The sequence below is a fragment of the Pholcus phalangioides genome, unplaced genomic scaffold (assembly GCF_987345545.1).
Source record: "Pholcus phalangioides strain wild (caught in Gottingen) unplaced genomic scaffold, Ppha-v1.0 ptg000007l_1, whole genome shotgun sequence".
Taxonomy (NCBI): domain Eukaryota; kingdom Metazoa; phylum Arthropoda; class Arachnida; order Araneae; family Pholcidae; genus Pholcus; species Pholcus phalangioides.
In genome coordinates, this window is record NW_028301600.1 from 39,215,344 (window position 1) to 39,241,547 (window position 26,204).

Genomic DNA, 26,204 nt, shown 5'->3' on the forward strand with positions numbered 1-26,204 from the left:
GTTTCTAATTTTTATGCGAAAAACAGAAGTTGCCAAAGATTTTGAAAATTATATAAATATTTATAACTATATATAATTATTATATATATATTTTGCAATATAAAAGCTGGGTACTACAGTGCACAATGGCAATTTGATTGTTCACCGCATAATTGAATACACTGGTTAATCAAATATTATGTGTCGGAGCTGTTGATAACCATTTAAGTGGGGCCGATTGTACTTGAAATTTGAAAGCACTTACACAAGGAAAAATAACTTAATATCTTACTAATGGAGGGCGTTTAATAAGTGATCAGCGTTGCTTCTGCAAAGGTTGAGGATGATGTGGAAAATTGAATATAGTAGGAACAACATGTTCTTTCAAATAGCGTTGAGAAGAGGACTTACAGCTGTCAGCTGTGAAATTCTCAGCACAAAGAACAAATGTTTTAGTAGGATGTCAAGACTTTCCTTTCACAGCTTCCACCCATTGTTTAAGAACTTCTGGATTTCGAAGAGGGAAACCTTTATTTAAAAAAAAAAGTGTATTCATTACCAGGCTTCTCAAGAAAGCAATAGAATCAATCAATCATTGTTCATAATAGTAGCTTGACAATGATAATTATTTGATAATTATAATACATTAATAATATAATTAGATATTATGAACATAATTATAGCACTTTGATGATAATGATGCATTTATGATTTGGTATATTTCGCTTTTCATATTTAGCAAAAACTGATGATGTAAATAGTATTAATTGCATTTTACTACTCCTCTCATTCTCACATTATTTTCCCAAAATTATTTTTACCCAGAAATAGAAAAGTTTAGGTCCTTTGTTTCTTTGATATTTAAACGGGATAATTTTAGTTCTTAAAGGCATCAGTTTTTTTGGACATAAATGCAATTTTTAAAGAAGCATATTTCGTCAGTATTTCTGTCATAAAAATTCTAACCCCAAGAGTAATAGCAATTTCTACACAATTTCAAAAAATATTTTTGAAGTTTAAAATTCATGTGATATTAATTTATTTTAAATTACGCTCATTAAAGAGAAATTGAACGTGAAATGAAAGCTACACATGCGTTTAATTTTACAATTATAGTATAAAAATGAATGCATCTTTTAACATAAAACCATGTGCACTTACTTTTTTTCCATCTTCCTTCAATTTCATCATCAATTGGAGCAATTATAGGCAGAACACAATATCACCATTTGTGTATGTGCAGATGGACAACTATATTAATGAGATAATATGAAAACAACTGAAAAAACACTCCAGATGGAAGTTTCCCCCATTGTTTACATGCTGAAATAGCAATGTGTGTTTTGCCCGTCTCACTCCGTCACGCCCACTTTTGTATTCCTCAGCATCGGCTCGCGCACGTCTGTGTTATCATATAGGGAGTCTTCACTCCAGTTTACTAATAGCTCAGTGTCAGGGCCTGACTTTGATATGGGGCCCCCTGGGAAAAGCAAAATGTTTGGGACCCCTGCGATCAAGGTCTAATACAGTGTTTCCCAACCAGTATGCCCCGCCACCCTAGGGTGCCGCGAGATATTATGGAGGTAGATAAAAAAAACATATGACAATCCACTTAAGGTCTTTAAAAATTTTTAAGTCAAATTAATTACTCTCATGCATGACAGACTCATCGAATAAGCCGCCATCTGGTGGCAGTGTCAGCAATGTGAGCTTTGGCCTGAGTTAGGTCTAGCTGTCCATGTACGGCCCCTTTCAGCCAACACCATCTACAACAGGAAGCCTACGTATGAAGCTTGTGACGACAATGAAGAATGTCAAATCCATTCCATCGATAGTCATTGGATATACTGAAAAAAAGGTAAAGATATCGCATGTATCGGCCTGCTATATCCAATGGCTGCAGGTGAAATGGATTTCTTCAGTGACATCAAAGCTTCGAGCGGAGGCCTTCTGCTATAGATGGTGTTGGTTCAGCGCACACACACAAGCTTAAGGAAAAAGGGTTCATTGGCTTTGTAGTTAAATGGTCTTGGGTACTCACCCGGCCAGATGAATTTTCTTTCTTGGATTTATCTTCACATCAGCCAGGTGTCGAAAACCTTTATAGTAATAGCGGAGAGTGACATCACCTTTGGATAAGCTGAAAGACCTCATTTGTTAACACTTATCAAGATTGCAAGATGCGATGGATATGTACTTTTCATCTCATCTCTTTCCACTGAGAATCTCGACTGGGTTGTCTCACCATTTGATTTCGCAGACAGTGCGGAGGAAATAAATTTCACTGCTTGCGAATGAGATGAATTTATTGATCTTTGCACTGATTCCACACTCAAAGGCAAGTTAACCAAGAGTTAGACGTCGATGGCTGCTTTTTGGCTTGGACTGAGAGAGTATCTTAATCTAACAAAGAAAGCAACTAACATACTTTTGTCCTTTTCAACATCATATCTATGTGAGCAAGCCTTCTCTGCTATGGCGGCAATAAAATACAAAGCAATAAATAGACTACAACTACTCAACCGTACATGCAGCTTGTACACATTCCTCTATGGAATCTCTATAGAATTGCTACATGCTGGAATGTGCATGTATATGTTGTGAATCTAACGTGAAGTTTGTTTTTGTGTAATGCTTGTTATTACAAGGACAATTTACATGTCTTGTTGCCAACACAGTAAGGGATGATTTCAAGTATTTGTGCTCTAAGCATCAATCACAAGTTTCATATTAATAATTAATCAAACAAAACTTTGATGTATTTTCCCTCAATGATTTTTGTTTTAGTATAAACTGCATTCTGTATTCAAGGTAGGGCACTCCAAGTTTTCAATGTTATTCCAGAGGGCGCCGCGAACTTTAAAAGGTTGGGAAACACTGGTCTAATATGTTTCATTAGTCAATAAATAAAAAAAAAATGCTGTTCACATTTTGGGGGCCCAAAAAATCATGGAGTCCCATGGTCGCCACAAGGGTGGGGCTGGCAGGGCTGCAGCTTCAGGACGATTTCCATTGTTTTTCTTATTTTTTTCATGTTATAAATTTGCTATTAAGAGAGGCCAGTAAAAAGTGGTTTGGGGCCCACCAGGGCCCTGCTTCAGGATGGAATTGTATACACCTGAGTGGAAGTACCAGCCTTTACCAATTTACATACTTTTGAAAATCACAGTACTAGATTTTATTAGCGGGGGTGCTATATCAGGGCTGTCTTATTAACAGCATCTTGGGGCCAATCCATGCAGTGATTTTTCTGGAGACCCACCTGGCTGGAACTATCTTCATTCAAATTTATGATATTACTTGCACTTGAAAAAATACAACCAAGTCTCATTATCATAGGTCTTCTTTGCACTTGAGGTCCCAAGCTATAACTGAGTACTCCCATGCTTTAAAATGGCCTCCACTTTCTGCAGCAGGAGGCCCTTAGGCTGGTGTCTTTCACAAGATTTTCTGTAGTAAACTTATAGCATGAAAAAATGATAATTATCTTTCCGGGCCCTTGGGCTGGAGCCCTTCAACCCTGCCCTTGTGGGGGCCATGGCCCTCATTCCTATACATCCGAGGCCGGGCCAAAACTGGGGGAGGGGCAGTCGGATCTGATGCCCCGGTGCCAGACCAGAGGGGGTGCAAATTTCCCTTTTAACCTCTCCTTAAACATTACAAGGGGTTGTGCCAAAATGCTTCCTTGCCCCGACTGACCAAACATCTAGTTGCGGCCCCGGCCACAGGCATTGCCCTATTGCCCTGGCGGGCCGAAGAAAAGAAGCCCTAACTACATGCATAGTCCTTCCATGGGGAGGCCGACATTGCCACAGTTCCGGGAACCCCCCCCCCTTCCCAGATGAATCTATAATTTTTTTAAACATTTTTTTCATTATTATGAATTAAATCATCCTAATTATCATCCTTATTTTTATCTCTTTCATTTATGAATAATTCATCAATTTTATAAATCAGTGAGTTATTTTTAAATGATGAAAATTCATTTTTATGAAGATTTAATTGCTGAAAGAAATAGATCACAACTGAAAGAAATAAAATTATAAAAGAAATAAAAAATATATACAATATAAAAAATATAAGCAAAAAATAATTGAAAATAAAATTAAAAAATCCAGAATTATTAAAAATTTTCAATTAATTTGGGCTCGTTTAACTGGATCCTTGGTGGTCCATGCCATTGTACATTGAATTCAGCTGTTGTGAATCTGGATTCAGAGTTGGCCTGTGGGCTTTGTGGAGAGTTTTTCTTTTTCCCAAAATGCTTGATAGGTAAATACCACCTGGACTATAGACAGATAAAATTTATTTTAACAAACAGCGCGATTCGACTATTCAGTTCAATATATTCTTGATTCCTTTTGAAAATATCAAACTAATTAGTGAAAAAAGTAATTTGGCAATGTAAACATGTATAGGTAGCTTAACAATGGATAGCGTCCATTCAGCACAAACAAGCGGAATAGGGTTGCAGAAAGGCAGGAAGTTACATGACCTTTTGTCATCTCCACCCCATAATACCTCCATGGTTCTAGGTTGCCAAAAAAGGAGTGCCGAATTTCTTTTTTGTCAACCACCATCTTTATTTTCACGATGTGGTTCGGCGAACTAAAAAATCCAGGTCACCAAGGAAAAACTTTGGCAAAATTGGAAATCACCAAATTTGATGCAACCCTGCTTATGAAATCTTAGCCCCCACCCCTTTTTTTGTCTTCCTTATTTTGTGGCAAACAATCTGCGAAAGAGGTTCACTTTCTCTCTTTTGAGGGGAGGGAGGGATAAAATAGGAATATTAAGAGGGAATTGGGGTAGAAAAAGGAAAATTGTGACGAAAGTAGGAAAGCAGGACACTTCTAAAAATAGGAAAAGTAGGAATGCTGCAAGGCCTGCAAAGGGCTCTGGATAGTGTGTGGATGTCAATTTCATCATCTTTAAGATGGGAAACCAAGCACTTTGTTGATCTTCATCCTCTCTTCCTTTCTGTTAAAGCAGCTCTTGTGCTTTTGAATCTCAATTGCTTCTCTAAAAAATGTGTGGAAAATATTTTATGTCGCTTTGGATAACACTTGGGTGTTCATGAAGAGAATTTTGTGTGATCCTTCATCATCACAAAATTTATGGGTACAGAGAATGTAACCCATCCCCACCAGTGTTTACACTTGAATCCTGGATATAAGAGAAATCTAGCAACTGCCCTCCCCAATTTTTACCTCGTGTCTGTGCCTCTGCTATGTAGATAAAGGTATAGCAAAATAAACAGAGGGAAAAAAAGAAAAAACAAATTTATTGAATTATATAACTTCAATGATGATTACAAAACATGCACTTTTTCCACCAGTACAATCACTTAGACTGTCAACAGCAACATACACTCTCATACTGTTTTCAGAATGGCAGTTTGACTAGCTATTCTGACAGAACTGCCTTCTTGGCACTGTCTTAACCATTTGTGACAACTTTTTTTACAGGACAAACACTGACATAAATAACAGTAAAAAAAAAGATGAACTTAGACTTCATGTAAGTAGCACAGTGAATTGCACATGCTTTTTGCTACAGAGAAAATGTATAACAGCGTGAAATTGAATAATTCACATTCATAAATTTGATTTATATAAACACAATTCCTACATATTCAAAATCGGCATGATATCTTATATCATTGCATATATTTTCTGGCATTCCGCTCTTATCCATACATTAAGCAAAATATGTAAAACTCATTTTCAACTTTTACAATAAACATTTATCATATACACTATTAAAACCTCTATAAATTTAATTGAAATCTAATCTATTCATCAATAGCAAGTAGCCAAAGAAAAATCGCATCAACACACTGATCGACAGTTTCAAATTTGATATTAAATTCACTCTACAATGAATAAGATTTAAAAAAAAATTAAACAATAAGTTCATGTGAAAACAGAAATAAGCTACTAATCAAAATTCTTATATATATTGGAAACATTTAGATATTAGAAGATACTTTAGAGAATTAAGAGAATTCCTTATTCACATATATGCATAAATATTTCTTCCGTTTATTTTCCAATACTTTTTTGCAGAGATATATATAAATTTGTTTACCTTCATTTTTAAATTATCATGAAATAAAATATTATGCAAAAAATAATTAATCTATCATAATTTTGGAGTGAAAATGCATGCATATTTCAATGCAAAATGATGGAAATTGGTCTGAATCTATTTCAGTTGGTTTTAAGAAAAGACATGATCTTTTAGTACTTTATTTATAGTCATCATGGTGACCACATTGGAAAAAAATGGACAGTTTTCAAAAAGATATGTTTTAGTAAGTCTGTTTATAATGAAGGTTTCGACAGCTGGCTGATGTGAATATAAATCCAGGGGGAAAAAAATTAAATTCATTGAATTTGTCAGGCCAGCAGATAGACTGGCTGTCCATGCCCCATTCAATGCACACGAGCTCTAAAGAAAGACAATTTGTTGGCTTTGCAGTCTAGTGGTTTAGGGCGCTCACCCGGCAAGTGAGAGGATGTAGGCTTGATTCCCCACAAAGACAGTTGAATTTTCTTTGCTGGATTTACCTCCATATCAGCTAGCTGTTGAAACCTTCGTAGTAATAGCGGAGAGTGACATCTTCAGATAAGTCAGTTTATGCCATGCAGACAATAATTTTTCAATTTACAGACTTGCCAACATTTGATTTTGGATGAAGGCTGTCAGTAGCAATAAATGTTGACCGGCCGGGAAGTAGGGAAGGGGTTTCCGTCTCACCATCAGGATTTTGTGAAAGGGCTGTGGTGGCAACTTGTCGCTGTTTTGGAGACAAAAAAGAATGGAATGGGGAATGAGAGAAGTGGTATGTGGAGTTTTGTCCTTAAGGATCATTCAAGTATTACGTCAGCATCGATGAAAGCAGGAGGTTTCGAGTTTGCTGACTTTTGATGACAAGGGGGGAAGGGGGTTTGAATGATGCTTTCGTCATCAATCACCCTTTATAAAAATATAAAATATTCTTAATGGCATCTTACTCCATGTGATAAAAACGAGAAAACCTCTCACTAGTTTGTGGGCACCTATACTAACATTTTTCCCATTGATATGTTCTCTACAGAGCCACTTCAGGGATTTCTAAATGTGTTTCACGGATCCTTCAAGTGCTCTAGCAATGTGTCACGAACCACTTAAGTGCTTTTGAACTGTCACGCATCACTCAAATGATCCCTAATTATGCTGAGGATCACTTAAATAATCTGGGAATATGCCGCGGGCTACTTGAGTGATATAGAACTGCACTTGGGCCACTAAAACTGTGCCACATGTCACTCAAGGGATCTCTAAATGTGTGCCACTTAAGTGTTCTGGAACTGTGTCGTGGGTCACTTAAGCAATCTGTAAATGTGTGTTGCTTAGTTAATTTTTACAAAATTAGGTTTGATGTAGCGGGTTGCATCAGATAACCCTACAAGCCAAATTTTGTCTGCGAGCCATGGGTTTAGCATATATAGCTTAAGAGGATGGGTTACAATGAATTTCCTAAAAAGAAATTGATTATAAAAATATCAATTTATTGATATACTGTTGGTATATTAAAACATAAAACAAATATATAAAGGTATTTTTATCTGATATATGTTTTGCATCAAAAAAATAAATTTTTGATCGTCTGAAGAAGGGGAATAGGGGCTTGTGTGTGTGCTTATCCCACGTATGTATGACCCTAATATGCATTAGGAGGTAAGGGCATGGGTGATAAAATTTTGCTGACAGGGGGTCAAAAATGCTAAAAACCTTCAACCGCTTAAGACTATCACATTGGTAGACTTAAAGAAGGCCCAGTAGGTTGGGAAAAAAAGAGCAAAAGCCAGATGTATTTATTACCCCAACCCCTACGTTTGCATTGGCATTTGCTTTTTTTTTCTTCATAAACTCATACACAAGTTGAGGCCACAGGTGAGGTACAAGATCCTGGAGGTGGGGCCCGTGGGTGGAGATACGGGGGGAGGGGGCGTGGGGGGCAATGCCCTCCCCAGCGTCAAAAAGGGAGTGGGCAGATCTAATGTATATGTTGTGTATGAATTGACATCATCATCGCGCCCCCCCCCAGCAATAATGACCTTGTCCCCCCCAGACTTCCGAGTCTATCTCCGCCTATGGTGGGGCCCAAACGTATCGGTTGAGATGGATGGTATGTATGTATGAGGTATCCCCCGCCCCAACCTGAAAAACAGAAGTACTTTCAAAGATTATTAGGGGGAAATATTTGTTTCTGGGAAAACACCCTTCCTTCAAATTTATAAGTTGATTTTTTTGCCAATAAAATAAGACATATTTGCACCCATCCCATTCCAAGATGACTATGGCTATAGTACATTATATGGTTACTTACAACCCCATCCCCACCTTTAAGCCTTACAAGGAAGGAAAAACAGCTGTATAACCAGTAGGCGTGAATCAAGGTCAACTTGAAATCTTTTATCCCTCTCCACTATATCAACACAAAACGGCAATCACGTGACACCAAATGTTTTTTATTCCACCACAGGGTAAAAAACAGCGCAATTTTGATATTTTTCGTGCGAATTAAGCAGATTTTTCTCTAGTAAAAAATAAAATAGAAATGGAAAAATCTCATACTAATATTTACGGAATGTATAAAAACTGCTTCCATAATATTGGGGGTACTTTCTGTAACTCCGTAGTTCAGTATGTTCAACCACAGAAACTACAGACAAACTGTAGCACAATCTATAAGTTGAATAACAACTCTGAATTTATTAGTTGAAATTGATTAGCTTTTCTAGGGAGAAAAAGTGATCACAGAAGAATATAAAGCTGATGAATATTTTCACTTCATAAAACCTACAGTAATTTAGGTAAAGAAGTTTGATGAACAAAACATTTACTTATCATTCATCTAGGCCAGTGTTTCCACTGTGGTCAATATCGCCCCCTAGGGGGGGGTGATGAAATGGTTCAGGGGGTGGTAGAACTGTGGGTTTAGTATAGGATCCTATGGGTTGGCTTGAGTTGGAGGTGATGAGAACAAAAAGATTTTTGAAGGGGACAAAAGAACAAAAAGTTTGAGAAACTGATCTAGGCTATGACAAATATGTACTACTTGGCCTATAAAGGACAAAATTATCAAAAAATTGAGTATCTCAAGTATTTAAAGTGCTATTTGCCTTGGTTGAATGAAGAGAATGGTATAAGATACTAGAGAAAAATACAGAACTAAACAATTCTACTTAAAATTAAAAAGTGTAAGGAGAAGGAATTGTTATTTCCAGTAACATTAGTAATATTTAATCATTACAATAAATTTGTTTTATTAAATCAATCTCTGAAAGGTTGATGATTTTTTCCCTGATGTGTCTTGGTTCAACTATATATATAAAATTGAAGCTGGCAATACAGCCAAAGAGCCATTTGAAACAAGCTACAGATTAATCTCTGCCAGAGCAACCTGAGAGAATTTTTTAAAATGTGCATTAAAACATGGTAAATGGTTTTAAAATTAGTACTAGACTTATAATTTAAAAAAAAGTCAGAACCACATAATTAAAATTCTGAACCAACTATTTTATGATCGAAAGAAATTTTTTCTAATACACATTAGTGCCTACCGATGCTCTTTAAAGCTCAGATGATTTTTGAAGACTAAAAATCATACACTGTATGTACTGGTTGAAATAATTATCCTTTTTTTTTCCAAGTACTATGAAACTTCGATGGAAATTATGCAGTATTTCATTCAAAAATACATTTAAAATTTTTTTTATAATTTTGTGATATTATTTAAAAAAAACCTGAAATGATGCAATCATATAAAAATAATTAAAGCACATATCATAAAAGGTATGCATAGCATTTAATTGATGCAGAATAGTGAATTCTAAAATATGTCATGCATTCAAAACCTATCAAAATAGTTTTAACATACTACTACTCTTTTTATAAGTAGATTTAAACAATAATAAAACTGCATCTGTTACTACAACAGCAAATACACACTAAATGCTTAAGAAAATATATATAATCCAAACCTCTCTCTCTTCACAAAGATCAATTTTTCTCCATAATTTTCTACATTATTTTCACTCACCACATATGCAAAAACATGAAAAAATTTATTACTTGACATACATATATGTAAATATTTTAATTACTTTTATAAAATATTTGTATTATCATATAACCATCTTTATTTTCAATCACAAAAATATCTCTTGTACACTTTCAACAAGTACCTACCAATATACACATTCATGCAAAATCTCCAAAGACATTTCAAACAAATTTATATAGTTTTATGTTTTTTTAAAAAAAAGTGTAGATATATCTCAGCAATAAACCTTTCCCACTTTTTCTTTTATACGTTTTCACAAAAAATTATTAATAGTGCATTACATTTTTGTCTGAAAACAACTGAAAGAGAGAACTTTTATATCAATTTTAGATTAATTTTTTTTCAAATCATATATTCATTATGAAAACATCATCTAAGCTACTGTAGCCTATGCATTTTAGTTTCATGTCTTTTTGCCTACATAATGTACAATGAATGCGGGAGAATTACACAATTTTTTTTAAAGCATGCATGTTCTTAAGTTTAATAATCATTTACGAGATAAAAAGCCAAAAAATTAGATTACAAAGATACTGTATGACAATAGTTTATTCAACAAACATTAAGCAAAATAAATTTGAGGCAAAACATGTATAAAAAATGTGAAAAAGTCCACAGATGCTGAAGTTAATTAAATTATGTAAAATTAATTGTGCAATATAAACTTCAATATACATATACTTCTTAGCACTTATCCATAAACATGCAATTTTTTTACAGCTGCGTTAAAACAATCAAATGTCAAATATTTTGAATACCATCTTCAAAACAATCCAATAGGGAAAAATAATACGATGACGATGTCTACCAATCTTCCAAATATTACAGCATCTATAAATAGGGGAGCCTTGATTTTTTTCACTCAAGTATATGAATGAAACAATTTTGGTAGTTTCATAATTTCCATGGAATTAATTATGTTGATCTTGATGGTATATCATGTAAATCATAATGTGTAGCAATCGAATATGAATTTTTTTTTTAAATTCCTTTGTCATGAACCAATCTGACTTCTATATGCAGTAGATAATAAAATATATATATAATTTTTTTTAAGCAAGTTTGATGATGATTATTGCTAATTGCTATTATGAAATGCCAAAGTTTTATAACATCTTTGAAGTAAAAAAATCTGACATTTAAATGCAACAAAAGGAAACAAGGACCCAGTAGACACCCAGCAATACTGAAGAAATAATAAAATATCAATTGAGCAATACCAACCATACAATAAACAGTTATGTACAGACATAAAACATTTTCACAACACACAACAACCACATGAAATATTTAAATTAAAAATATATGGAAAAGCCATGTATGGCATTTTTGCTTCAACAGATAAAATCTACAATTCACTATACAATCACAGCCAAAAAATTCTGAGGAATATCCTTTACTCAGTGAAAATAAATTTGCTCTACACAAAAAATGTGTAGATATTAACTTTGGTTTCATGCTGGCTTTGGATGAAATCCCTGTTGATCAATCATACCACAGAAGAAGGAATTGCCTCGAAAGGAATTACAGAGAGCAACACATGAGAAGAACGATAAATACTGATGACATCATTTATCTATTTGGAAAGAGAATTTTTTCAAAAGCTGTTCTCATGCCCAGTCAGAATATATAAATTGGATGAACACTTCACATCATTGGTTGGTCTGCTTTCAAGAACAACAACGCTAGAATGAATAAATATTAATTGAAGTTGAAACATATATATAGTTGAAAATATCACAAATATTGAAAGTAGCTGTAATTTCAGATAAGGGTACAGTGAAAGCACCATATTTTTATTTTGAAAACCAGAAGAAACTTTAGAAAGGATGTTTTATTAGGATTAAAAAAAATTAACTTACTTCCTTTCAAACTGAGCACAACTCTGATCTATTGCCATAGGCAATTTACTACCGATTGAGTTGTGCCAGAAGTGTGTGTACGTATGTAACAGCATGAGTGCATATCTAGTGTTGAGTGTGAAATTTTTAGTGCTGCCATATATATTTCAAATTGTAAGTTAAGTGTAGTGATTGAATATTTGTACCATTGTAGGTATGTTGCTTTCTGTGGCGAGACTTTTTGACAAGGAGATCAGCTCACATTCGCATCTCAAAGTTGGGAACTACAGAAAACCAACTCTCACAGATCACCACTGTGCTGCCTGCAGGAAACAAACCAGGTTCCTTGCGATGCAAGTCCATCTTGATGTCCACACAACTACTCAACAAAATTAATCAATATTAAAAAGGTTTCCCATAATTTGTTTTTTTTCCCTTCTTCTCTGTATTGGCATGTGTAATTGAGCGGAAAAATGTGTTTTGAATGAAAAACATTTTGAGAGAATTATAAATCTGGTATTTATTGAATTAAAATTAAGGGTTATATAATCAAACATTATCAAAAATGTATTTTGTCTTCCTGTGGTTAGAAACCATAAGAATATGATATACATTATACAGTCAACGCCGCTTATTACAATCATGCATAATGTTATCATTCGGGTATTGTTATCCACTTTCTCAAGAAACAAAACAGACCAATACCATAACATGGGAAAAATTTGTTCATAGTTATCAGGATTTTGGTTTGTTATCAACTTTTTTTCCATCCATGGTTTCTCCTCACTTTTGAAACTGAGGTTGAACCACAAATTTTTTCCCCATAACTTATCTTTATTGGCCTGCAGCGTATGTAAGATGTAAGAGGGTGCACTCCTAAATTACTAAAAATCAGTCAGCAAAATGGAGCAGCACAGTTGACAAAGACAAGCAAAGCTAGATAAGTTTTAAGTTTTTTTAACTGTTCTTTTTCTTCATATATATATATATATATGTAATGTATGTGAATTATGAAGTGCTATTACTATGAATATTATGCAGCATTTAATTGTTGATGTTTTAACATTAAATGTTAATTGTTTTTCTTCAAAAGATAACTCTTTTTTTCCACATGTTTATAGTTTAGTCCAGTTTCAAAGCTGAGGAAACATCACTCAGGCTAAGAAACTCATGGTGACAAATTTATTCTAAACTGGTACGATGAAATATACTCAAATGTTAGATTGTAGATATGCGCCAGTTATTGATATTCACGACATCGATATGATGGAGGATAATATATTTATAGTTGTTCATTTTTAAAAAAGACCACGCCACACTGAAATGTAAGTGGAGGGAAAAACACAGCACCCAGTTTTAAACAGGACATATGGTCATCATACTTGCAACCAGGACTTTTTTTTTTGGGAAACAGTTATCAATCGGTTATTGTTATAAAAAAAACCAGAAACCTGATGCGACCACATTAAGCGACATTGACTTTATCTTTAATATATTGAGTTCATAGATTTCTCGTCCTGTTTATATGTGCTAGATTGGGGTTTGAATGGTGGTGGTTCAGTGACTATGAACCTGCTTGGCAAGGCTTTTCTCTTATAAGGTAAAATAGAAGAAAATTCACACCTTCTTCTTTGGTGGATTTTTTCTGTTTCATGCCCCTTTCCCATAATCCTTTGCAGTGTTTCACTATTGCCAAGTGAAAGATGCCAGTTTTTTTTTTAATTTTCCATGTAAATAAGGCAATAGAGCATAAAGACTATGCATAATGGATTAGAGTTTCTATACACTGAAATACATTTGACATAAATTACAATTATAACTGCACAGAATTAACTTCTTAATTATAAAAAAAATTACAAGAAATGAGTTGCAATATTTTTTCAATAGAAACCATGAGAGAAAAAAAGACTGATCATCATACCTATCTGCACCAAGCATACGGAATATTCTACTGCTATCATTTATTTCTTGAACCACTTCATTGTTTTTAAAGCTTCTACCTTGCATGCCATGTTTATGGAATGCCAAAACACTGTCAGTCAAGCACACTGAAATAAAAAATTTTAATAATCAAAAAAAGCAATTAACAAGAAACTATAAAGAGGTGAAATGAATGAAACCGAGCAAAAAAAAAAAAAATTCCCCTTCCAAATGTTAACTTCTAAAGAAATGGTTAAATTGAGAAAAAACCATGTTAACAAACTTCAGTAATTGCTGCTCATTTACAATTTTCCGCAATATAAACTAAAGTCTTGTAGCTTAAAAGTTAGATGTAGTAAGAATACATGTAACAATACAAGATATATAGTAAGTAAAATATTTTCGAATTTTTGTCTCCATGAATCGCCAATATTAAAATCATGCTAAATTAGCATATTTAATGAACTTCCAAACATATGGGCCAAATATTGTGTATTATGACATTTTAAGTAAAATCTAATCAAATATTGAATCAACAAATCCACCAGCTTCATTTTAAATTGCTGATCTCTATTTGACCTTGCTTTTCAAAATCCTCCATCACCATATAAACATTGACACTTCCCATATCTTATTGCTATTACTTAACCATACATGCACCTCATTACAAATTCCTCTACAGAATTTCTAAAGAATCTGTACATGTTGGAATATGTTATGTGAATGTACGTAACTGCATGGCCTTAACATATTTACGCTGACGGAGTTGCTACACGAAACCAGCATTTGTTTTGTGTTCTTGTAGGTGCCATCTGTCTTACCATCTGTTTTCGCATAAAAACAGAAGAAATAAGCTGGTTTGATTCACATACAAACAATATATTTATTCTTCCCTATTTTATCCACTGAATACTTTAAGATTTGGCCATTAATGCAGCACATAAGCGGATACTTGAATGGAAAGGGGAGAGAAGGATCACTGATGCTGTGCATAATGGAAGGGGATGATGGGGGGGGGGAATTGCCCCCTTTCCCCCATATCTGCCTATGATGTAGCATTTCAAGAAACAAATTCTTTGTGATGTATTTTGTTACATATTGGATATTTTCAGTGAAACAAATCATTGCACTTGAACTAGTCTGTAACTGAAAACAATTAGTATGGGTTGTCCTCATATGAGAAAATCAATTGTTAAACACTCAAGACAAATATTTTATAAAATTCATAAATTCATGGTTACACTGAAAGACTTGATAGTATTGTATCAGGCTTCAATAATTTTTTACAAATGAAAATTAAAAATTGCACATAAGAGGGTTAATTAAATGAAATGTCAATTGTCGTTATTAAATGATAAAAAATTGTTCAAAACAAGTTTATCTCATTGATGTTTTAAAATTTTAAACATCAAATAATTTACTTACGCACATTTTCTATTACAGCTCTATATTTCAGTACTGAAATTTCATACTCACCAATAGATTCAACAGCAAAATCAAAATGTAATTCTGCAGGTTGCAATCGACTAGATTTTAACTTTCCTTGTAAATTAACCACCTTCACAATGCCTAAAGTAAGATGAAAAACAGGTAAAAAATCTGTAAGAAATACACTGATTTCCATGAATTTTTCAGGGAAAAAGAAACACAAAATTAATATTAGCTTGAAAAGTTACATGCTGATTTTTACTTAAAACATCAAAGCTATATGATATATTGCAGTGGTTTTTGACGTGTATGTTGCCGCTTCTAGGGGTGTCTCTAACCTTTGTTAGGGGAGTCATGGTGAACTGTCCTTATTAATATGTGTATTCAATACTATGAAGCAGTTGTTTCTTAGACTATTTTGGGGAGCTGCGGATACATTTTCACTATAGCAAGGGAGCCTCAGTAATTTATTACATTTTTGAAATTGGAAAACATATTGAAATTGACAAGTAGGATGGGCGAGATAAAAGAAATATCTTCAATACATAGTGTGATTGCAGCAATACAGCATCTACAGAGATGTTCCATGCTGCCAATAATTACTTTTATGAACTCAGTAGGAAGCAAAAGCCACTGTTCTTGCAAAGCTGATGTACAAAAGGCTAGAATCCAATGAAAAGGAATGAGAGCAACAACATGTCACACACAACACAGAATGCTATGCTCATGGAATTCAGGTTAGGAGATTGAGATCACCACTTGATGAGCTGAATTGTTTGCTGCTGAAGATGTTCTTCCACGATATAAGCTCTGAGTGGTATTGTTATTTTGTAATATGAAATTTTGTGATACTGCGCTGGCACAAGGGCATACGCAAATCTCTATAGACTTGAGTGATCTTGATTCCATGAACAAAGACATGATGGAAAAAAAAAGGAAAATATGCTGAAAAAACACGAAATTACTAATGCATTTCAACACACTACGAGTTCCGTCTTCAGAGGATAAATATAATATAACCACTATTCACGCTGACCAGGGATCTCACCTAGATTGCATGCCAAATCCTAAATTACTTAGTGGAAAAATATGTCTGCTCAAGTCAATTGTTGTTGTGTTTAGGTCACTCATCAGCCTGGTCCTTTGCTCTCTATACCACTTTTTTAGTCACCTACATGCTCGCACACTGTTTTGGTCACTCACGTGATTGCAAACTCGCTACATCCCTCGTATCAGTTTCGATGGGACCACAACGTTTACTTGAGCAGACATCTTTTTCCGCTGAACACCAGGGAGTTAAGATTTAGTACCAACTCAAGTGAGATTCCTGGTTGCATAGATAGTGTTTATATTATACTTATAATCTGTGAAGACGGCACCCATAGTGTGTCGAAATGTATTACAAATTTTGTATTTTTCTGTGTATTTGCCATTCTCGTTGGTCTTAGAGATGCCATTCTATACACACAACCAGTTTAGTGTAAAAATAAAAGAGCTGTTTCAATTATCACAAGAAACACCATATTGTCATATTACTTGCATCTGCATTTTGTTTTCCTTCTGGGTATAGTACCTAAAAAAACACAGGAGTCCCAATGTGATTACATTGACTCCTATGCACCGCATGTTTTCTACTTCTCATATGAAACAGATATAAGCAGTAATATTTTGGCAAAAACATGTATTTTGGCCACTTCAGATTTATACTGACGTGGAGCTGTGGAAACAAACTTAGCAGAGAATGGGGGAAAAAAGAGATTCTCCTTTGATTACTATGCTGCATGAAGTTGAGGTAGATAATGTACCCAGCCAATGACATTGCTAACATATTGGTATATCTCAATTCCCATGATTTCGAAAAGTTAAAAAAAACACCAAAAAATTTTGTCTAGAGTGAGATTTTGTCTTATTAATTTGCAAAATCATTTTCAGGATTAAAATCAACAATATGTCATAGTTAAAATGACAGCATCTGTTGTATTTGAGGATATTAAAGAAGACACACGTGGGATAAAATGCTCAAATCTAACTCATGAGATTTCATTAACGAACATCTTTGGTAACATATTGACAATGACATCAAGGTTTTGATCAAAGAAATAATCTTAATGAGAGTAAAATTGTCACATTTGCTAAGTATATTCAGAATTCTTTGGTTGCTAGCAAAGTTTTTATAGAGAGATGATGAATACTGTTTGCCAGCTGAAAATATTGACTGTTTTGTTAAAAAAGTTATCAGCCTATACTCTTCATACATATATTCATATATACCAGGCTCTTCATAGGAGAAAAAATTTACTTTGACTAGAACCAGCCCATTCATCATCCAATTGAGAAAAGTCAGAAGTAAAAATTAATTAATTCATATAGTGTAATGTTGTTCAATTTATTTATAAGTTTATTAGTTCTATTCACAAAAATTTATTTTGCTGTTGGCAATTAAGAATTTTATCAAACACACAAAATAATTATTTAAGCAGGGCTGAGAAATGACAAAGTCCATTTCAGAGTAGTTATGGAGAAGCAAAATTTAAGATTCGGAGCAGTTTTGAAAAGCAGCAAAATTAACTTACTAGAATATTTTCGTTAGCCCACCCCTTTTCAAAATAAAACTGCACTCTGTCTTTTGTTATCAAACATCTCTTTATCAGCTTGTTTTTTGTTTTTGATGTTTCAGGCTTAACAGACACCTTGTTTGAAAGAGCGGCTGTCATAAAATTTTTCACACTAGTCTATTTAAGATGATTTTTGCTTACTTAGGGCACTATTTGCTGTCTGGAACAGTAGCAGTTCAAATGGACTAAAAATTTTCTATAAGTTTTCGATTTTTTCATACTTGGAAAGACATTGTTGCAGTATGGGAGAGAATTTTGGAAAAATCAACACAATGTTTGGCAATTCAGCACTTGTTATTTTGCAAGATTGGGGACTTGACACTCGTTATTTATACAAATACAACGCCACAACAGGTAAAATGCCCAACGAGGTGGCTGAGAAAAAGATTCCCATAACAAATATGGATATCATATATTTCAAAAATACAACAACCCAATTAAAAACACAATCACAAAAATTATAAACAATATATACACCTGATAAAATATTATACAATACCCATAAAGAATATTGTGGTTGTCTTATTCTAAGTATGGATAGCTTCTCAATTTACCCCAACATGTTTATCGTATTTCTTTTTAAATGTGTCAATTGTGTTACAATTTCATAGCTGCCAACTTTTGAAAATGAAAATTCGGGAGATTTTCACGCAAACCCGTATTTTATGCTAAAACCACTCCCTAATAAATACAATAGGGATTTTTCCAAATAAAATAGGGATTTTCCAAACATAAAAGTTAAAGCGTAGGGAATAAAATCCCTACTGAAGTCAAATTAAAATAAGGATTTTACACACATGGAAGTTAAACCCTTGGGAATAAAATTCCTATGCAAAAAAACAAGTGAAATTGGAGGCCAAAACTTCAATGATGTAAAAATAAATATTGTGTTCAATCAGAAACGCTGTGAACAAACATTCTGCGCGAATGACCCCAAAATCATCGGAAGATGAAGGAAAACACCATCAATTTTTGAAGAACACTGACTTTTTGTGACACTTGTTTGATGTTTTTTTTTCATTTCACGAGTGATGATGGCAGTCTTTCCATGACCGATGTTTATGTCCGTAACACAACTTGTACAAAAAGGAAAAGTCAGCCCTCTTCTGGAATGTTTGATGAAAGGAAATTCATCGGAATAAAATAAGTATCTTTAAAATTGATTAAATATGTTTTTGCTTATCAGTATTCATGCTTTGTTATATCGCACGTACGTAACTTATTAACAAAAGAAATTTTGACCATATGCGCGTTACTAGAATCTTCAATTATTATCCAGGACTATTGGCTGCTAAGCCATTTCCCTGCACGATAAGACAAACAATTTTCTTGTTACCATCAGAGGGTTTGTAAAGCGTCCTTAAAAAGGGAATTTCCCCATTTACGACGTGTGATGTCATTTCGAAAGGGAAAAAAAAGAGGCTTCATGCCCCACAAGAAATTCCTTAGGGATTGTTTTCATAAGCTGGGATTTTCTTTTAATGAAGTAGGGAATTTTTAGGGACAATTAGGGATTTTTGTGATTTTCATAAAAATTCGGGAGATTTAAGAACTTTTCGGGAGGTCGAGCGATGAAGCTAAAATTCGGGAGACTTGGCAGCTATGCAATTTACTACCTCCAGGGATAAGCTATTCCATTTATTGACAACCCTATCAGAGAAAAATTCCCTGTGACACTATAACCTCACATTGTCCCTGAACAATCGATACTGGTGTCCTCTTGTAAAAGCAGTCGATTGACGGTGTACTAATAATTCATGGTCCATCCTATCCATCCCGCTGGAAATTTTGAACACTTCGATCATGTCTCCCGACACCGACACCTGCATTCATTCAATGATATGATCATCCAATTTGGCGATATTGGTGATTTAAAACTCGTAATTTGGCAACACTGGCAATGTAACGCTGGTTATTCGGTTCTTTATTAGTTTCTAAATTAGCATTCGTAATTCGGTGGACATGCTTTTTTACTCCTGAAATGAAATTTTTTTTCACGAAATATCGGGATTTGACACAATGACGATCGACTACAGTAATTTCTGCTGCTTCCAGTGGCGAATTTTTATATATTTTTTTGAAAACAGAAACTGACTCACATTTGCACTTTAAAGGTGGAAGACCATTGCAAACCATCTTCTGTTTCAGGATCACGGATATTATTGGGATTTCGCGATGGAAAGCCCAATGAGGGGCCGATACTTTAAAAAAGATGATAGTTAAAGTACAGAGGAATAAAACACGCTCTTCTCGGAAAGAATAGTTTCGCTGCAAGCCATGGGCAGAGATACGGGGGCGTGGGGGGCATTGTCCCCCAGCGTCAAAGGTGGAGTCGACTGACTAATGTATATATGAATTGACATCCTCATCACCGTGCCCCCCAAACTTCCAAGTCTATCTCCGCCTATGCTGCAAGCGGGAACAAAAATATTTTGGCGTCCTTTCCGAACTTCCAGGCATACTGAAGCAAAATTCGCTATTTTGGCTCCCCTTGGCACAAAAAAATACTAAAATACACTATTGAAGCAAGATGTTAATTTTAGCGCAGTGCGGCACAGTTGGAACAGAGTTCCCACCCTTGTTTAAGTTAAGATATAAAAAAATTAAATTGCAAAAGTTGGTTTTCTTGAAATTCAAGAAATATTTGTAAATTAATTAATATGGGAATAGCATTAATTACCTTAATGAACATTCATTTCAACTAATTAAAAATTAAAATAAGTTTGAATGGTTTTTCAAAAATAGTTTTTAATGTAAATGCTATTTAAACCAAAAAGCCTGGTTTGAAACAAAAACCCTGGTTATTTGGGTTTTTTTAATGGTTTTTTCCAACCCTGATGTGGGGGGGGGGGGAAGGAAAAACTTTGGAAATGGTGTATCCACTGAAGAAAAAAATGCTACTCTAAAAGATACATGGATTTCAGAACCTTTTTGAAAAGACCGCATAATAATATTCATAAATGAATAATGCATACTAACTTTCATAGCAAACTAAAATTGTATCTTTTTCCAGTTGAGTAACACTGACAACTTCAATAGAATCGTGTCGTGGCACTATAGTTTCTGTTCCATCAGAATCTTCTCCAAACCAACTGGCAGTAGAGTTTAGATTTATCATGTCTAGCTTCACACTTCCATGATCAAAGCTGCACAAAAAGTTTAATTACATCAAATTGTGATAAAACTCAATTTAAAAAAAAAAAACCCTGGAAAATATATCAAGTACAATGATTCAGAGGACATACAAAAATGGGAACCTGTTACTTTTCCACGGCTATTTCTACCCAGAGTTTATGGAACTGTATGAAGTTACATCAAATCTGTGTGGGCAAACAATTCTTTAAAAATCAGAACACTACTTTTACCCTTGTGGAAAATGATAGCACTATTATTAGAAGACATGTCAATGTTCTTGAATTTATAAAAAACAATGATTTCCCCACATTTCTTTTTACCACTTGATAAACTTTTTGAAATATGCCCTATTTTAGAGAGAGAGATGGCTTTTTCTCAGCCTTTGGCTTAGAAAAAGCCATCTATCTCTCTAAACCGCCCCACCTGGGGCCAACTCCTGAAGTTAAGAGAGGCTACTAATGTCTCTACTTCAGTGCCTCATGCCACAGTGCATGAAATAAGGAAGGCAGGGTCATGTCTCTAGTAGTGTAGATGGTAGCATGCAAGAGGGCCTGGGTTCGAGTCCCGGCAGAGACAGAATGACTTTTCTTTCCCAGTTCACCTCAGCGTAATAGCCAGAAAATAAAATGTTTCCTTGATGCCCTATTTTCTTGGATAAATTTGAAAATTCTTTTGACTAATGGCCAAATGGAAAAATCTTGATTTCTGCATCAAGGAAAATTTTCTGAATGGCATGGGATTCTTCTACAAAGGCATCCCCATGTAGACAAGCTATTATTCTTCCAAACCTTTTCTTTACTTGGAGAAAAATACAAGTCAAAGTACAATCTTCAAGGACTGACACATTTACATGATATAATTATCTTTAATAGTCACAATTTTTCCGACATCAATTCAGAGATCTACCCAGCTCTGAGCTCTTTCTCTACAAAAAGCAATCTAAAAAACATCACTAGTTTCCTTGATCTTTAATCAGTATAATTCAAACAGGACATTGATCTGTTACACTTTTTCACTCCTGTATTTGGCAACAACTTCCCAAAAAACTTTGGAAGAAAGAAAAACCTCTGACGAGAAACTCATAACATTCAACATATAAGAATGTGCATGCGTAAAGTGAGAGGAGGCGATCTCTTCAAATGAAGTGTGTTTTTGGCTGTTATGTATGGCGACTTATTGCCAAATGCCACTGTTGAATTAAAGATTTCACTTTTATTTTGTCATGAGGGCTTGTACCAGTGTGCTTTGTGTGCTAATCCCACTACCTTGACACAGCAGGCATATTGACTCTGCACCCCTTCAGGTCACCTGAGATGACCCTCCAGTGATGTCTGAACAATTAATATTTGCTTTGAGTACAAGTGGACCTGAAATTGGTAATGTTGTTAATGTGCCAGCATTAATAATGAACCACATTTAACTTACAACGGTTAAAAAAAATCATGATGGAAAAAAATAAATGAAAGATTGTAAAAAACGAGGATGGAAGGAAAGAAAAAAACTGGGCATCTGGAGTGAGGACTTGAACCACCAATCTTTAAAGAGACGGTCCTACACTTTACCTACTACCAAGGCAATCTTAAAAACATCATGGGCCCCAAGGCCAAGTGATTTTTCTGATGCCTATGAGGCAAATTCTCGAAAGTTTCAACCAGATCTTACTTTAGTGAGGCCCTTCTCCTATTGGGGCCCCCCAGACCATGCCTTAAAAGGGCGCTGCCTACTACACCAACAGCAAATTCTAGTTTTTGTTGTAATTAAATATATCAATTTTTAAACATCTGCTGGTAACTGAAAAATTTTTTGATGCCAACTATATCAGTAGCAGTATTTTTCTCTATAATCACACGCATGTGAATTCCGACATGTTCAGCATTCCTGTGAGTTCCTTGTGAAACTCTGCAACATAGTTATGACTCCTTTGACTCGTCAAACCTTTGGAGATACTGCGGATTCTCTCTGCATATACATTTGTATTTTGATATATAAAATAAGAAAAACTCTAGTAAAAATGTTTTCACTTCAGATTTTTACATGATCTTTAAACAAGCTCTTTATTCTAGAAAACTTTGAGACTTTTTCTGATTTTGAATTTTGTTTGCTTCAGCTTTCTATTTTGACTGATATTTTGTTTTATACAATTTTTATCTTCATTATACATTCACAAGATATTCAATATTCTATATGCTTTTTGATAGCATCGAGTGGAGTAGATCTCCTCCAAGCATATTCACTCATCAGAAACATCTCTATTTTGGGTCACTGTACTTTTCATATTTTTCTAAGAATTTTTGCATCTCATGTAGAAAGAGTCATCATTCAATTGTTAAATTAAAAAAAAAATAAAAAAAATAATACTCACCTTTTATGAACCCCAACGCATATCATCGGATATTCCATATCTGGGGAAATTATCATCTCAAAAATAGATAATTTTGATGGTACCCAACACTCAAATTGCTGAAAAGAAAAAAAAAGTTTAATTGCATTCAAGAACAAAAAAATTGTATAAAGGTGTAACTTAACTGATGGTCAGAACTGTAAGGGGTGATAGAACTCGCCAAAACAAAGAACTTTCACCATACACTATGGGGTTGGAAAACGGTGAGCCACAAGAGGGCACTTTTTCTGGAGAGGATGAAACATTGCCTTTCGCAGAACCCGTCATTCAGCTGCTATTCATTGGCAGAGATGCAGCAATATTCGAATGCCACTATGGTGGTCACAGTGACGGACACGCATCGTGAGGACCCGGGTTCGAACCCCACTATCGCCATAGTGGTGGTCGGCTGAAGTTGGTTTTCTGTGGTTCCCAATTTCAAGGCGTGAATGCGAGCCAATCTCCTCGTTAAAAAGTCTCACCACAGACAGCAACAGACCTACAAACAGCACAAATGTAATTCAATCATAACACATCACTCACTTCCCTTCTGAAATATAGATGGCAGCACTGAAAAATCAAACAATACTCAGACTGTTAGGTACATACACGGTTATACCTCCGGCACAACTCACTAGGTAGTAAATCACACATAAATGGTGATAGACCTGAGTTGTGCTTGGTTTGAAAGAAAAAAAAGCAAGCAATATTTGAATGCAGAGAAGGCCAATATGCACCTCATTTACGGGGCTTCAAATGGCAATGCTGTAGAAGTGGTAAGACTTTACCAGGAGTGATTTCCAAGCAGGGCGGTACCCAATTGGAGAACATTTCAATGCTTGCACAGGCATCGTTGAGATGGAATTGTTCCTCGCCCAAAAACACGGCATCGGTTAAGCAAGGAGCGTGAGAACGGTAAATCAGATATAGAGCATAGTCTCCAAAACTTTTTGTTCCATCGCCCCCTTCTTCAATTTTTTTTTTCTCTCATCGCCCCCCAACTCAAATAAACCCATAGGATCCTACGTTAAATCAGTTGGTTCTATCGCCTCCTTGGACCATTCCATCGCCCACTTTGGGAAACACTGAGATAGAGGCATCCTTGATTAAGTGTACGATCAACCTGAACAAAGTACGCAAGCAATAACTCATGACCAGGGTGTTGACCACACGATGGTATGGTGTGTGTTGCATGAAGAAAGGTTACACCCCTACTATCTCTAATGGGTCCAGGCCTTAAGTGAAATGAATATTCCACAATGTGTAACATTTGCACGCTGGTTCCTGCAATAGGGCAAACTGCAGGTAAAGTTTCAGCATCAGTTCTGTTTATGGATGAGGCTACATTCGCATGTGAGAGCATGCTTACAATATGCACACAGGGCCCGCAACTGGGGGGAGCAGGTGGTTTGGGTGCCCCGAGTGCCGGACCAGAGGGGGCGCAATATTTCAACCTTTAATCTCACCTTCACATTACAAGGGGGCATCAAAATGTGTGCTTGCACTGGATGACCAAGCATCTAGTTGCGGCCCTGTATACACAACACTCATGTGTGGGCCACATTTGAGCATTTTTTGTAAAGTTTTCAATAATAAAGATTCTTTGTCTTTTGTTATTTTGTTATTTGTCTTCACTGTGTTACTCATTGCCACAATGCAAATGCCCTCTTGCATCTCTCCGCTTGCTTTCTGTGTATGGTACAGACCCGCGGTGGTTGGAGAGGGACCACCCCATTCAAAATAAGTGCTTAATGATTAATATAATTTTAATAATTAATGATTTTTCCCACCATAATATCACAATTATCCAGTATCTGTCTGATGTCATTGACTGTGATGCCATATTGTCTTCTGGAAACGCCCACTCGATTGCTTCACCTGAATTAACATTGTGTTGCTGTTACTATATCATCCTTATGAAGTGAAGAAAAAGAATTCACAAGATATGTAAATCTTACTTGATTGGCACTACCTTCACCATAGCTGCTGCTATATAACGTAACGATGAGATCGCCACAGTGTTTACCTTTCCTGATCACTTCAGTTCTCAGATGATCATGTAGTCAAATCCAGACTCCACCTGGGCAGCCTGTATGTCTGAGCTATAGATTAGTTCCCCCATCAATATTGTTTCTGAATCCACGAGTGCTGCTTCTCAATGTAAGGACAAACTGATAAAATGGAACAATTGACTCTGTTCAGAGGACTCTCGCGGAAGACGTCCGAAATATAGCCAGAACTGTACTTTCCATAGATTGGATGTGGTGATTGACTGATTGTAATCCAAGGAGATATGTGGTGATAAATTTCTTTTTATTAAATTCTAAATTGTAAATTTAATTAGTAAATTCTGTTAATTAAAAGTTTTTTATTTGAATTCATGATCGACTCGTGTTGGATTGATTCATGATTATCATTTAGATCTTAGGTGCGACAAGTAGTTCGCCACATCTGACCTCACATTGTATGGTGAAAGTTGGTTGTTTAGGCAAGTTCCATCACCCCTTACAATTCTGGCCATCAGTTTAGTTACACCCTGTATATGTAGGTTACATTTAGCATCTTATAGCAAAGTACTTATGCATATAAATAGCAAATCCAGATCATTTCTTTTCACAAACAGTTTGATTAAATAGTAAATTTTTCAGAGATTTTCAAAATTTGAAATTATTTTATTACTTTCTAAATGTGGATTTCTTTCACCACAACGTTAGAACCTTAGAGAACATTCAAGTATTATGCCAGCAGATTTTCAGCCCTTTCTGGACCCCCCAGCAAAATTTTGTCAG

The 26,204-nt window shown here is 35.0% G+C and overlaps 1 protein-coding gene across 4 annotated transcripts in view; it reads right to left on the bottom strand.

The window, feature by feature from the left end:
• Nucleotides 1-5,246: 5,246 nt before the first annotated feature.
• The window catches only part of LOC149085258 (mitogen-activated protein kinase kinase kinase kinase 3-like), a 181,958-nt gene continuing 161,000 nt past the window's right edge, over nt 5,247-26,204 (bottom strand). For all 4 annotated transcript variants that reach the window (XM_089233168.1, XM_089233167.1, XM_089233166.1 and 1 more), the window contains 5 exons: nt 23,398-23,495; nt 20,880-21,046; nt 15,334-15,426; nt 13,859-13,985; nt 5,247-11,781 (listed from right to left, as the gene is read on the bottom strand). In XM_089233168.1, coding sequence (XP_089089294.1) covers nt 11,694-11,781; nt 13,859-13,985; nt 15,334-15,426; nt 20,880-21,046; nt 23,398-23,495 — 573 coding nt within the window. In that variant the 3' untranslated portion in view covers nt 5,247-11,693. The remainder of the gene's footprint in view (nt 11,782-13,858; nt 13,986-15,333; nt 15,427-20,879; nt 21,047-23,397; nt 23,496-26,204) is intronic.